Source organism: Carassius gibelio, chromosome A10, assembly GCF_023724105.1.
Source record: "Carassius gibelio isolate Cgi1373 ecotype wild population from Czech Republic chromosome A10, carGib1.2-hapl.c, whole genome shotgun sequence".
NCBI lineage: Eukaryota > Metazoa > Chordata > Actinopteri > Cypriniformes > Cyprinidae > Carassius > Carassius gibelio.
This window is the reverse complement of record NC_068380.1, coordinates 7,184,909-7,201,225: the sequence shown is the minus strand read 5'-3', so window position 1 is coordinate 7,201,225 and position 16,317 is coordinate 7,184,909. Positions and strand designations below refer to the sequence as shown.

Below are 16,317 nucleotides of genomic sequence, written 5' to 3'. Positions count from 1 at the left end.
TAGTAAAGTAGTTGGTTAAGTGAACATGAACAGCTGGAACAAAGAAACCGGACATAAACTGCGTGCGACGCTATGTATCAAACGACAATAGAACCCATTACAATTAATGATATTGTCTAGACAGGATGTGGCTCAGTGCGACACGGCAAATCCACAAAAGTAAACTAATTCCCCATTCTATTTCTGAAATAGTCCAAGCAATTTGCAATGGCGCTTTGTAGCATCCAGTGTCGACAATTTCAAGCTGCTGCCGTGTAGACATGGTATTAAAGTGATAGACACAGAATTCCCAAAATCCTGCTGAGGTCTGCGTTTTTAAAAAGATTTTTAAAGAAAACCGGACAAAGAAAAAACCAATCACTCACTGCTCTTGAACTTTAAAAAATATATAAAGACTAGTGTTATTTGATTAGCATAATTTATTGAATTTCTGTAGGCTACCTGAAAATCACAGTTAGACATGCCTGAAATGAATCTTTTCCATTTGTGTCTTTTGTATAGTAGGCTATTTTGTGCTATTACTTGTATTTGATTTGCTCTTATTTTACAACTGACTATTTACTAGTCTTAAAATGTAGCCTATTTAATTTATTTTGTAATTAAGTTAGTAGTTTTAGCAGGTATTGAAAGTGGTATCAAGGATGGTGTTTTTTTTTTTTTGGTAAGTTTTTTTGCTAATATGTAAAATTGATGATTTTACAATGGTTGGTTAAAATTATTTCTGCCCTGTGAATTTCCTTAAGTCACCGGGACATTGGCAAGTCTGGCAAAAAGTTAGTTTTAGGCCCTGTAAAATATGTATGTATGTGTAAATGATGTATACTTTAAAACGTACTACATAATATAGCATAGCTTGTCCTTGTTTATCTTGGAAATGACTCAAAGATAACTGGGGGTCACCTGGATTTTTACTTTCTTTTCTTTCACAGTCACCTGAGACTCATGGATATGAATGGATTTGATATTTTCCTTTACATGTCTTTATATAATAAACTTGCATTCCTCTATAGCAGGGGTCTCCAAACTCGGTCCTAGAGGGCCGATATCATGCTGGTAGTTTAGCTCCAACTTGCCTCAACACAATGCCTAGTAAGACTTTGATTAGCTGGTTCAGGTGTGTTTAATTAGGGTTGGAGCTAAACTCTGCAGGACATGGCACTCCAGGACCCAGGTGTTTCTCAATGTCAAGGAAGGATCCTCGGAAGCCAGTATTTCGAGGATGCTACGTCATCGACATCCGTCGAAGGACTGTTCCAATGTCGAGGATCCTCGGAATTTCAACCAAGGACTGAGTCCTTCGTTCGAAGAATATCCCATACACAGGAAAGGATGCATATGTGTATCCTTCGCGCTCTTCGCGCTCTCAAATCACCCACAATCCTATGCGCGCAGCTTTGCTATCTAACAAATGGTTGCGTCATCGGCATTTCTTTTATAAATAACTAGTTAAGTTGTCCAAAGTAATTTAATGATACCATTCACAGCGTTATTCAAACGGACCTTTTCACTGACGTAATGACGCAATTACGTGCACTTGCTAGCCTGTTCCATTTACGTGTTCTCCGAATGCGAAGAAGAGTCCCGCCTAGCCTCTGAAGGAAGTGACTTGGAAGGATCAGTCCTGCCAAGGAAGTATCCTTGACATTGAGAAACGCCTCAGGACCAAGTTTGGACACCTCTTCTCTATAGCCTAAATGAGAAACTCCGTTCACTCTGCTCAATTCCTGTGTTCTCTTCATTTGTACAGAATCCAAATCAAAGTATGAAGAAACTGTAAAAATTATCCATAGAGTGCTGAAAATGTGAATATTCACCAAAGAAATATATAGTTACATCATTCATTGCTGGCATTCTGAAAATGACACTTCTCTACTGTGCGTTGATTTCTTAAGTATGTTTATAGAACCACCACCACCACCCAAAACGAACATTTCAGACAAACTCTGCCGAACACCTGGAGCGTCTATGCCACACGCTGTCTTCATTTTCCAAGTCTTCTGTGCTCAAGAAACACTTGCGTGTCTGACGCTGTCTGTAAATCTGACAGTAATGAATAATTACGACTGGCAGTGAGGTTTCAGGGCTGTGCTATGTGTTGCTTGTATTCAGCTGAAATCAGATTTCTGTGAGCTTTTTAAACGCAGTGGGGGGGGGGTTGTTATCTCGTCTCCTGCAATCAGTGCTGAGTTTTGTACAGTATTGGAACAGTGAACACTTTGAGTGATGTCTTTTTGAAGATGAAATTTTGGTGGAGGATGCATCTACCAGACATATTTAAAAAAACAAAAATGAAAAAAAAATTTTTTTTTAAACTTAGTAAGCTGTCTACCTATATGACATTTTCCATAGGACACATCCATAGTGTTGTTCAGAATGCAGTGAGCAGTTTTGGAAGAGTTTGAATGGAAGCGGTTTTATTTATTTATTTTTATTATTAGTTTTTTTTTTCTTTTTTAAGGAATGGGTGTTATTTATTCTCTTCACACTTGGTATTAAGATTTGTCTCAGATCACAATTTAAACCTGGTATAAATATGTCCCATGCATCTCCTGTAATGGGATTTGGGAGAATGGGTCAAACAAGATGCAGAATGTCTACTTGTATTTTAATCTCCCCATAAACTAGTAGTTTTCCACATCTTTATGAATGTATGATTATTTTAAGCATGGAATCAGCTAAGAGTAGGCTACTTTACAAATTTCATGTGGTAGTTTCTTACTCCCAACAAAAATGGTTTGAGTAATCCAGTATCCAGCAAAATGCTTTGAGCCTCTTTTTGTGTTTAGCGCTAACCAATTGTGATTGGATCAGCCAAAAAGGATGTTAATACCAGATGTAAACGAGGCCTTTATCTGAAAGCAATAAAAGGCCACTAACACATTAAACTGTTACTGCTGAGATGGGAGAAGCTCAGTAATTGCTTCATCTGGAAATACACACAACTTTATTTACACGATGTGTGTTTGTCTAAATTACATATTGGCTTAGTAACTGCTTTCTGCTGTTTGATTTAGATTATCACTAGGTTTAAAGATTTTTACATTGGTTGACTGAATAGCTGGGACTATAGTGGTTTTGCTTCTGTTTTGACTGATCTAGCACCTGCAGTGGTAGTAAAAATGTTTTGTACTAATAGGCCTAATTAGTGATGACCTTTAAGGGACCGACCTCATAGGTGCAGCTTATTGATCAGAGTACTGGACTGGACCTTTTGCAAATGCATAAACTCAAAAACCAACATCAGATTGATCTGGAACATTTATTTACAGACCAAGCATACACACAACAAGGTTATCTGTTCATTGATCAGAATAGGATCTTTGATCTCAGGCTGTATGGAAAAAGACACCTAATTTCTACTGATTTGAAATTCAAAAGCATAATATTGTTTCTGTTCACACAGGCTTGTTTCTATGGAGTAATTGAAGTTGAATTTATTAAGCCTCAGGCTAATTGCTAAAACAAATTGGTACAAATAATTCATAACCGAGAAGGTGTCCATACTCAGGTGTTACAAAATCCATTTCTCTAATTGACCTGATTTGGGGAGATAACAATCACAGCTCAGTCAAACAGAATTATGGGAGTAAAAAGGTTTAGTTCAGTGGACACCAGTTTGCCATTTCAGAGAATAATTATCCTGTGCAAAGCACAGTGAACTGACATATTTATATTTAAATTGGCCAACTTATAGACAACATACACATATAGAGAAGGCAAAAAATTACTCCCAAGATTCTGTCCAGCAAGAAGCAGTCAGTGTGTGTGTGTGTGTGTGTGTGTGTGTGTGTGTGTGTGTGTGTGTGCGCGCGCGTTTTATTTAGAAAGCCTGTGTCTGTAATGATACACACTTATATGCTGCAGAGCCCTCAGGCAAACATTCAAATCTACACTAGCAGTTTTGCTACAATCTAAAGCCTTTGCCTTGCTGAACATGGACAAGTAATTTCCTGCAAGAGCCCAATTTCGATCTGTTTATGCTTTTCCTCTTGACTACGTCTGCCTGTATGAGATTTGTGTTTGAAACTCCTCTTTATAAGAACCTGTATTAAGGCTGAAGCAAGTGTGACATTGGAGCATGAAATAGTTTCTCTGATGATTCTTTCTGTCTGCACACCTTCACTAGATGGAACACAAACTGAAATTAACATGGTGACAAGCCAAAGAGTTAATGTCATAATTCCAATACGACTCAACCATGCTCATAATTCCAAAGCTTGATGGTGTTGAATGGTTTCTTGAAGTATGAAAGTGTGTATTATTATGAATTTGGGCTTGGATAACTGCATTCATGAGACTTTTTCTCATCATTCCCTCTTGTCTTTCTCTGTTTGTGCACAGATTGATCCTAAGGTCGCCTTTCCTCGACGTGCTCAACCCAAGGTCAGAATTTTAAAACTTCTGCTTGATGCTGACATGGTCTTTGTTTGCTTAAGCATTCTCATTCTCATATATATATATATATATATATATATGGTATATATTATATTATATTATATTATATTATATTATGATGTTTTAGCTATTGTGGTGCAGACCTGTGCATCAAAGTGTGAGATACCAATGATGTCAGTCAGTGATGCGTGTGTCCATCTTAAGTGATTTGCAGGGATTTGTGGGTTGTGCTTTTGCTTAGGTGTCAGTGTGTCCATCTCTTTTGTGCTAATGCAGTTGTTCCTTTTTACTCTGTAAATTGGTAAATCCACCCAAGTGCCGTACACCCTGGTTCTTTTTTTTCTTTCTTTTTTTCCCCACAACAATCACGATCAATAATGGATTTTTGTTTCTTGGTTTTGAGTTCCTTACAGATTAGTTTTTTGTCTTTTTTCTTTGTGGAACGTCTCAGGTTTCAGACAGGATGAAAGCCCTCAGTTCCGGGGCATGTCTTCGAAGTCTTTTGGCATGTATTTCCAAAATTTCCAGACAGTTCTTTCCCCTTCTTTATTTGCCAGTTTTGTTCTCTTAACCTTTTCTCTTGCAATATTAAAAACGACTCAGATGCCCCCCCCCCCCCACTCCAGGTCCCTGGATTCCTGTTGAAACAAAGAAAATACATTTTGCTTCAAGGCAGCACTGTTATTTATTTTCTTGGACCCTCCTAAACAATATGAACTCCCATGCTTGCAGACAGCCGTTTATGAGAACTGAAATGTCAGTTTTAGGGAGACATGGTCCGGTTTCTTCATCCTGTACATTAGCATCATGTCTGCTGCATCTTTTTTTTTTTCTTATACCACAAAGGAAGATTCGACATCATTAATAGATTAATGTACTACAGTTTTTTTTTGTTTTTTTTTGTAAACAAACGTAATGCTGATTGCACGAGTATGGAAAGAACGATTTATTTTAGTGTGAATTTGAGAATGTGGATTTTAACGCATCTTAAGGCAATAGGATTAAGGCAGATCTGTTGGCATTACACTGGCTTTTTTTTACATGTAAAATTGATTTTAGACCATAAACTGCCTGTTAATCGTTCTTGTCACACATCTTGCCTGCACTCTGCCTGAATGGTAGTGCTCATGTATTTTTCTCGGTGAGAGATCTGTGTCCGCTAGAGCAGTGGTCCCCAACCTTTTTAGTGCCAAGGACCGGTTTAATGTCAGACAATATTTTCACGGACTGGGCTTTAAGGTGTGATGGATAAATACAACAAAATAAAATGATACGACTGGCATAAAAATATTGTAAATATAATCATAAACATGAATCCACTGTGTATTCGTACACTCAAAAAAATATTTAACCCCAAAAGTTAAAGCTTATTTAATTCAATTAGATTTCAATTTTCCATCCAATGTAATCACATAAATCCAACGCAAAAGTTCATATTTGTTTAAGCTTCACCTTTTCATGTTCAGTTAACGTAAATGAATTAAATAAATTTTATGAAAACTGATGAACTGTGATTTAAGCTTGTATAATACATAAACTTTACTCATTTTCAATAACTTATTGTTACTTGCTTTATATAAGCACCTTACATTTTCTTAATTCTATTAAATAAATGGACAAAACATGTTACATTTTCAAACCTTTATTGTTGTAATTGAAAGTGACAAAAGTGAAAGTGATGTGACATTCAGCCAAGTATGGTGACCCATACTCAGAATTTGTGCTCTGCATTTAACCCATCCCAAATGCACACACACAGAGCAGTGAACACACACACACTGTGAACACACACTCGGAGCAGTGGGCAGCCAGGGCGTTCGATGCCTTGCTCAAGGGCACCTAAGTCGTGGTATTGAAGGTGGAGAGAGAACTGTACATGCACTCCCCCCACCCACAATTCCTGCAGGCCCGAGACTCAAACTCACAACTTTTCGATTGCCAGTCCGACTCTAACCATTGGGCCGCAACTTCCCTATTTTTATAATTTTAGCTTACTTGGCAGGTCCTCAACCCAACCACAAGCTCCACACTTCACCACAACGGTAACTCGCACAAAATACATCAATATAAAGTCTTTTAAAATGCCCATATAATAGAGCATTAGACTTGAAAAAGTCTCCTTATTATCACATTTTACTAAAAACTGCATAAAATAACACTTTATTTCAACATTTTCTCTCCCCATATCCAGTCCTGTGCAAAGCATGATGGGAAGTGTAAAACTTATTTTGAGGTACTTGATTGAAACATGTTCTTTCAAAATGAAAACTTTATGTTAAACCAACGAGTGACGGTTTTAAGTCAGTTTAACATGACACAATCATGTTGAACTGAAAAATAGCCAAAATGGCATTAATTCAACATGAATTGTTCAGGTAAAGTGAACAAATGTGAAAAATCATTTTTTTGAGTGTATGGAACTTTATTAGCAGCGCCAACAACATAACATGAATAACATCCTTTCTGCCCCCTAATGAATCCATTTCCCAAACCGTGTTCTTGTCTTATTCTGAATCACTATGGTACCCCTATAATAAGTGTTTATAGTCAGACTACTTTAGTCTGGTTGGGGTCGGCAATGCTGCGGAGTAGCACAGTACCTGCATGACTCACCATAGATGTAAACAGAGAGAAGTAGCTCCGGCTACAATGTTCTTCCGCCAGACACGAGTGCCAAAAGTTACCAACTGCAGCTTTAATGTAATTTATTTATTCATTCTTGTGCGGCCCGGGGTTGGGGACCGCTGTGCTAAAGTGAGAATTTTTTTTTTTTAAGTGATTGTGGCTCTTCTGTTGTTTATGGACTATTTATAGCTGTCCTATGTTATTGCAGGTTGAATTTTGTTAGGTTTATTGAGGTGAAGGGAAATGTTATCATCTGTAGTGAAAGTTCTGGATAGGTGTGGTGACTAGGGATGTATGATCATGATTTTTCACGGTCGATACCGATTTTTTTATTTACAAGCAAACTGGCCGATACAGATTTCCAAATTTGTTTAATTTTAAAAAAAATTTTATGTTTAAGCAACAAACAAGAAAGAAGGAAAGTATGCATGAACAAGGTTTATTTGGTATTTAACAGGCCAAACTGGCTTTTGGCTATTGAAAACAATAACCGTAACCATCTGAAATTAACTGCAGTAACGGCACAGTAAGTAGCCTACATTAAATACAAACATAGATGGTACATACATCAGCATTAAGCTTTTGTTTTTGAGTTGGGTTGAAACTACAGAGAACTGGCTTTGTGTTAAAAGCTTAACTGTAGCCATGTGAAATTTAAAGGCAATAACTGCATAGTTCTACAATCCAAACACCACAATCAACACACATTCAATAACATGTTTCTTAATCCGCATTCAGTATTTTAGTTTTTACATTTGGTTTTAAATTTAAAAAAGGTCTTTACCAGTGAGATTAAATAAAAGTATGCTATATAAATACATGATTCCAAAATGTTAAAATCAAATAATGTTGGTGCGAATAAAACAAAAATGCTAAGCGTTTCATCATCCAATAATAAAATAAAATAAAATGATTCACATCTATAATTTTTTTTACTTGAGCCAATGACAAATAAATAACTATTGTCTCAAGTTAAAAAATATAGATGTGAATCATTACCCTAAAATGTTTTAATTGGATGAATGAAACACTTTTTTGCAGTGTGCTACAGCAGGTGATTTTAAAATCCAAATTCATTCAATATAATTTTAAGGTAAAATAAAAATAATCATCCTATACAGAACTGGCATTTACTTCTGGCTTTTCAAACATGCAAGTTCTACTTTACCAAAAAAAAAAAAAAAAGCATTTCAGTTTTGTCACAGTTTAGTCCGTTTAGTTTCTCATCCAACACGCGAGAAGGTGAGCTGAACATCGCTTCACTGTCTCTGCTTGTGCAGAGCGCAGATGGGTACGCGTGCGCAACTTCAGTGAGCAGGAAAGGCTTTTATTTGTGCGCCAGTACACCAACGGCTGTTTGCTTCCTGCTATCCGTGCCTCAGACATGTAGCTCTGCACTTCCAGTGCTGAACGGCTGCCCGTGTCCTGTGCACAGCTTTCGAAATACTTCCATACAAATGACATGGCGAATGATTACAATGTAGTATGTGCACGCAGTTGCACTTCCGGAAAAATCGGCTGAAAAAAGACCAAAAACAAGCCGATTGCCGATTTGTGTATTTTAAGGAAGAACCTACCTGTTCCGATTTATGGCCGGTCAACTGGTGAATCCCTAGTGGTGACGTCAATAAGAACTTTTAGCAATTAAATTTTGCAATGGTGCTGTAATTATCTTGTGACGTTACCAGTGATGTAATTTACAATTGCAGATTTTTCCTTGCTGTCGTGTCTGAGAATGTCATGCATGGAAGATTGGCCATCATCTCTTCTTCTACAAACGTTAGAGTCTCAGATACAAGCTTGTCTTTGGAAGGTTTGGACCGATAGCCGCAACTGCATAGGCGCAAGATGAAGGTTGAGACTGAGTGAGTCAAGTAGGTGATAAGGTGATTCTGCACATGTGTCAAGCTTGTCCGTCCGTGCTCATCCGCAATTGAGTATACTTTGAAAGCTGTGCAGACCAGAGTATGTGAGTGGAGTGGAGAGGTAACAATTACCCCTCCGCACTCCAAGCATTCAGTAATCATTCTGCTCCAGCTCTGCTTCGGCTTAACCATTTCCCGCTCCCTGCTCCACTCTTTACTCAAATGTTCAGAAACACCCCTCCACCTTCACTCCATGACGAAATTTGCAGCTAAATGTCGGCGCCCACTCCTCCCCTCTCTTCACCCATCACTTTCCTGTCAGCTCTCCACTGTCCTGTCCAATTAAAGGAATAAAAAATAAATAGCCCATAAATAACACAAATTAAATTATTTCAGGATGTATTAAAATATCACAAAGTTCTGTTCTGAAAAACAAAAATACAAAACTAGAAGAATAGGCTTAACGTGGTTTATTGGAACAGAGTCTCTCTACTGTGGCGAAGCTGAGGGTTGTAGTTACTTCAGAAACAGAAAGAATATGCAGACATTTTTCAGTTTTTAAGCTGATAAATCACAGGACAGCATTGAACATTTTTTGCACTCTTGAATGTTTCTATGTGTGCACGATCTGTATGTTATGTGCAAGCTTGTGTGTTCTGTGCGTGTGCAGCAGTGTAGCAGCACATTAGTTCAGAGCGGAGATTAACTACCTGTACAGTAAACGGTTTAAAACATGAGTTCACCCATGCAATATTAAGTATTCACATGCTACAAACAAACATGCTTGAAATATAACCTCCTGTACTCATCCATTGCCGTCGTTATTACTTTCCCCTTCTTTCTGATCTGAGTGATCCACATGTCAAATTGGCTAATGATGTTTAATGCGTGAATTCTTGATAAGATGCAGTTATTATGGGCTGTTGGCATTAATTGTACCTGTGATGGAGCGGTAGTGGAGTGCTCTCGGAGTGACTGTTGTCTTCCGAGATTTTTCCTAGGCAACAGATCATGGCGTGTACTGACATGATTTTAATTGCCACTGGGACTATGGCCTCTCATGTAATCAGAAGAGCTTTTGGAAAGCTAGTTATGGAAATGGCAGCCAGTCATGAGTAACTTTAGTAGAGGTGACCAGTTGGATTAACTGTTTCCTGTCTGCCTCATTAACACCACCACTAAACTTTAAGTTGTACTTGAGTACTAGAACTCATATGAGATAGAAATTGATGTTTTGTACGACAAAGTCATTCCATTTCATCAAGATCATCAGGATTTGTCAAGAGACTTTCATCAGGATTTATCGAGAATTAAGGTAGTATAGAGAATGTTTATCCTTCATTATGATAAGTCATATGAAAAACTTCAAGACTTTTGATCTATTCACTAAAAAGAACAGGCTCATTCATTTGCAAATGTTCAATTTTTTAGAAGAATTGTGTGCATGCAGTTTTGAATTGAATGTGGTTGGAATAATATTTTTGTATTTAGTTGTTGTGTTTCTGTTGGCTCTTAAGTAGTATGCAAATACAACTGAGCAGACATTTGTATTCTAATTGACATGCAGTACACTATATTGTGATGCATCTCGAAAGTCTATGATGGTTGAAATATATTTTGAAATCCATTTAATTATTAAAAAGTTCTAAGTACGTGATCTAATTAATAAATAATAAAAAATATATCTTAAGTTGCTGATAGAATCTTTCTCATAAAGTATACTTGTTTGTTCACAGAGTTCACAGTTTGAATGTTCTTATTTCTTTTAATTTATTTTCAAGAGTTTTGAAAAAAATATAGCTTTTAGTATAATTCTTAATGTAAAAAGTATTCAAACTTCTCATATAACACCCTTTTAACATAAAAAAGCACATAGTTTGTTGGTTTCTTAGAAATGGAATTTCTAAAATAGAATCCCCTGCACTCATCACTTATTACCTTTGCACCTGGTTAGGACAAACACTCTGATTAATATGGAAAATATATATTTTTATCACATTTTGCAGTGTGTCTGGTTAGGACATGGTTGTTCAGAAACTTTCCAGTCTTCCTGTTTTTCCCCCTTTATAACTCTGCCATAGTTTTCTACTATTAAATCACCCTGAAATGACTGCTGACCTCTTTCTCTCATCTGTGGTTTTACTCTCATCTCTTTGAGTCATTTTTTGGATAGGTCTGTTACGAAATGGGACTCCTGCAGCTGCACATGTGCGTGCTTGATGTTACCGTTTCTCAGTGAAACTCTCAGTTCTGTTTCCATTTTAAAAAAGGCAGAAAACACCCTGAAGTGTAAACACAGCCCTCCAGCAGTGTGTGCGTCTGGCGTGTGTAGGTTTTAGTTAAGAAAAGAAATGCACTTTAAAAATGACTCTGCAAAGCAGACAGGACACCCATCGACTTTTCACAGAAAACAAGAAACAATCCGATATCTGGCAAAGGCAGCCAGGATTATTGAGAGAGAAAAGTCAATCGATCAACACTGAGCTGATGGGATCACGGTATCTGGACACCTCACTCTCTTCTCATGGCAAAAAAGATTGTAACTGCTGCATACAAGTGGTGTGGGGAGGGTGTGAAATGGCCTATGAAAGGGGTATCATACACCATGTAGGAGAGCATAAATATAGTGGATGAGCTCAGTTGGAGCCGTGGCCTAGTGGTAAGCGTTTATACAGCCTAAACGAGTTTGAGTGCAGCTCTCCTTGCTGTTGTTCCCTGTCCCATCTCTGCCAATAAAAGATGCAAAAAAGACAAAGAAAATAGATTGGAGATTTGTTGTTCAATCTAAATTACAATAATTAGGTCTAATTGTTTGTGACTCATGCTGGTTTATTAAGATTTGTTTATTAAGCTCTTGTCTAGCGATTCTAATGCTCCAAATACTAATTTTTGATGTTTACTTACCTTTATGTGTATGTTTTTCTGAGAGGAGTACATTTTCTCCGCTTACTACTTGTGCTGACTGTCATCTGAAGCAACAAATATACACCGATACACGATCATGTGGATCAGTCATCTTTTCAATTGCAATGAGACATTAGTTTCAAAAATGTCTGTGGCTTCCAACCTTTCACTAATCAACATGTATTCAGTTAAAAACGGCAATAAAACATTAAGTTAACTTAATGCATATTGTTGTTTTTTCTGATGTAAATAACGTTCAGTGACAATTTATAAGCTGTTGTATTCATGCTTTAAAAATGGTTGGAAGTAATATTTCACGTCTTCAAATCCATTTATTTTTTGTAGCGCACCAGCCACCCAGTAATCGCAATAAGTTTTGTGCTTTGTTGCTTTTAATTTAACACAGCTCAGTTTTCAAATTCTGTCAGTCAGTAATTTTTTTATGCTTTTAAAAAAGATATTGAAAATAAACTATGGTTTATTTCTTTAAGCTCAGCAGACTGACCAGCCAATCCCTAGCCACAGTGATTCTCAAATTGTGACCGTTCAGCTGATATTTTGTTGTAGTTTGCGGGTGTTAAGGATTTCAGGTAACACTTGGCTTGAGATGGGGTTTAGGGTCTCGGCTGGTTATACTATTCCTACAGCAAACCCACAGAGAACATGGTCTCTGCTAATCAGGCTTTTAAGGCTCTGGTCTGCCTGGACTCACTGGGCTGATGAATCATGCTCAGGCCAGCACAAAATCTGCAGTCATAGAATTCTGCATAAAGTTCAGAAGTAAATTCAGCAGAATTCAAGCCTGACATTTACCCACACAGCCCCTGTCTTAATTTGCATGCATTACTGAAAGATTTTACGCTTTTTTGAGGAAGCCTTTTAACATGGAGACATTGAGGCTGAAGGTCAAGTTCGCTCTTAAAGATGGCATGAAATTAAATATTACCCTGTCTATTCTCAAAATACGTTCGTCCATAGATTTTGGATCAAAAAATCATCCATTGTAATTTCATTATATATTTTCTCAAAAATTAGTTTATTAAGCCCTTGTCTAGCGATCCCAATGCTCCAGATAATAAATCAAATATATTTAGCTTAAAATGAAACTGAAACCAACGTTGGGTCTCTCATTCGACACAATATTCCCATATACACAATGTATTTGAATGCCAAATTATTATTTATTATAGCCTACTTCACTCACGTTCAAATATCCACGTAAAATGTTTTGCATAAAATCATGATGTACGAACACTTAACAGCACAGATTTTATTACATATTAAACTGAGCAGGGTTTTTTTTATCTCTCTCTCCATATGTTTGACTGACTGTATTTTATTATGATAAAGAAAAGGGTGCATTGTCAAAGTAGCAAAGCTTAACTTTGTGTGAATGTGGCACCAGCAATCGCTTGAGTTTTTTTCCCTCTAACAGTGGAAGCAACTTCTCCTTTTTGCCATAAAGATAATTGGAATTGTAAACCGTTTGCCTTTTATTTGTATACATTCACAACAAACTCAAACAAACAAACTTCACAACTCTGCGTTTTTCGTTCATTTTCGTAATTTAATATTCAAGAAAAAAAATATTTTTCGTGTAGGCCTATTTATTTGGTGTATATATAGCCTAGCTTTCATATGTTTTACTCCGCTGACGGAGGCGCTTCAGGTGGGTGATGTGATATGAAGACCATGTGAATCATCATGTTCTGTTGTTTGTTGCTTTTTGCACATGTAAAATCAAATCCTCAGGAAACAAATGTTAGTATTTTTAACGGGTCACACACACTTATCCTTTCTAATTTAATTCAGTTCTAATTTTAAGATAATCTTGTCGGTTAATGGTTAATCAGTTAACGAGCATCGGTGGTCGGTTAGGAAAAATTACTGAAATGAACCAACATTACTGAAGACCAACATTAATTGGCAAGAATAATTAAAAAAAAAACTTTCATTAACTATTGTAAAACAGTAGCCAGAAACTCTTAAGACCAAAATGGTCATTTTGATATTGGTTAACAATGCTGTCTGGATGATCAGGTGCAAAAAGAGCCTAGGCTAAAAATATAATGGTCTCTGCTACCAAACATGTTAATCAATTTTTACCCTAATGAAATTCATTCTACAGAACTCTGCAAATTTTATTATTTACAATTAGTGCAAGGGTAAAAAAAAGTGCACAGATTCCGCGTGGGTGGAGTCATGCTGTTTAACTGATTAGCAATGCATGTAGGAAGTTTGTCATGTTGTCACTCTCATAAGATGCATAGATGAGACAATACAGTGTTTTTTCTGTGTTCCAATGTACATACTGCTCTAAAAAGATGCTTTAGTTCTGTCGCTTCTGCATCAGGTCGAAAAAGGCTGTCCAGATGAAAACGTGTGTGATGAATCTAGACAAGAAAAAAGTGAAGGACAGTTGACTCTTTGTGGTCATTCAGGCATGTAATACTACTGCAGTGCTGTCCCACTCTGAACTGGGCTGATTTATGGTTATGTCCTCCTGCCGGACCAACATTTGCATGCAATGGAACAAGAACCTAACCCTAATCAGAGACTGAGATTATTTGCCTGCATGGTTCCTGTAACTGTTACTGTATGGTTACTCTCATTTTCTTCACCGTTTCTTTCTGTCTCTTATTTTTATTCCAGTAGTCATCTCCTCCTCTGCTGTGATCTTGCTGTGGGCCTTTTCATCTGGTGTGTGTGTGTGTGTGTGTGTGTCAGTGTGTTGTGCTATTTCAGTGGAGATGTATTTTGGAACTGTCTGAACGTGACTCATGTACATGACTCTGTCTGTCTTTCTCATTGTGAAGTGTTTGTATTAGCTCTTCTGATGCAGTCATCTTAAAGGGATAGTTCACCCAAAAATACATTGTCGTCATTTGCACAAAATTGGTTCTTAAGCTGTATGTTTTTCCTAATACTACAGCAAACAGAAGAATAAATTTGAAAGATTGTGGATAACCAAACAGTTTTGCGGACCATTGACATTGAATGGAAAAACAACAAAAAAAAGGAACCAATTTCTCCAAATAGCTTTTTTTATGTTCTGTAGAAGAAAGTAAGGCTACATTTACACTAGTGCCTATTTCGTTGTTCTGTTAATTGGTCAGATTAAATCAATGAAAGCATTTAAATCTTCTGTTTATTCCGCAACCGCTATTCAGGGATTTCCTGACATCTTTTTTGACATCAGATTTAATAGACCCTTTTACAGTTGGTAAACAAGGTGACGTATTTGTGTGGGCGGGGCTTAGCTGGAGGCAGAAAGATTCCCTTCAACACTTGAACAAATGGTAGCTAGCGAGTTTTCTTAGCTTGTTTTTTTAACAGTGGCTGGAGAAAATCTGAATATATCTGCTTTATCCGAATATTTAAGGTCACTCACTGTCCGGGACCGCGTTAATTATTTGAAAAAGTTAACTTTAACGGACGGAACCAGATTGGTTGACCCGTACACAATCACTCATTGGATGGACGATCTGACAGGTTTACCTCCGATTGAGTGGCCTGACATCTACACTTAACGTTACCTGATAGAGAAACCGAGCGTGTAAAGTAAAGAGAAACTGAGGGCGTATACATCCTTAGATTAAATAAAGAGTGACATTACAGTAAAATTATTATTAAGATGTAAATATTTTCTAGAAAAAAAAAAATTCCGAAGACTGCAAATTAATTATAAACTTACTTTATTTATTCTTTCTTACCATGTCCTTAAATTCCGGTCACAATTAATCACAACAATGTATATAAAATGTTCTCCGTCGATTCTGGCAACCAACAACACAACAAGACGACATTTTAAGCTCCTTTTTACTCCATTTGAGTAGCCGACCCTGTGTTGGTTTGTATTAGCCGCCTCCACTTTTACGTTTATTTTGCCTCCAGCTAGCGCCGTGATGTACCTGTGACGTCCGCGCAAAAGGGGTCTATACTGATTACTGAACCATGCTTCACTGAAAGATACGCATGACTAGGTTTCTTCCTAATCGCAATTTATCACCTTTGTGATTTTATATTTGATTAATCATTCAGCCCTAACCCTAGAGTATTCAAACTAAAACAGGGTCTGAATTGTTTTCAAATATCTCAGTTTTCAAGCGGAACAGTAAGAAAAGTTATGCATTTTAAAATGAAAACGCACTAGTGTAAATGTAGCATAAGTCTTGCAAGTTTGTAATGAATAAGGAGTGTGAGATCATGACAGAATTTACAGTTTTTAAACTACCTCTTTAATGCTAATCCTGGCACAGGAACTGCAATCTTCACAAAGGAAGGGCTCATCTTGGAGCTGACTGTATTCGATGGTCCACTCAGACTAGATACATATGCTTAAGAACACTTTTCAGAAGGCATTGGCTCTGTGTATGTGGCGGTATCGTGCAAAGCATGGGTCTAGAGCTTTAATATCTCTGGGAAAGATCGTGGCTTGTTGTTTGAGATGTTTGAGAAAACCCAGTATGCCCTCAACACCACATGGAAAGAGGAAGTGCCTTCAAACAGAGTTTTAGAGCAATTACAC

The 16,317-nt window shown here is 37.1% G+C and overlaps 1 protein-coding gene across 2 annotated transcripts in view; it reads left to right on the top strand.

Annotated features, from left to right (window-relative positions):
- Positions 1 to 16,317, top strand: part of LOC128020972 (RNA-binding protein Musashi homolog 2) — a 154,282-nt gene that overhangs the window by 3,492 nt on the left and 134,473 nt on the right. For both annotated transcript variants that reach the window (XM_052607816.1, XM_052607818.1), the window contains exon 5: positions 4,342 to 4,383. In XM_052607816.1, the coding sequence (XP_052463776.1) occupies positions 4,342 to 4,383 (42 nt within the window). The remainder of the gene's footprint in view (positions 1 to 4,341; positions 4,384 to 16,317) is intronic.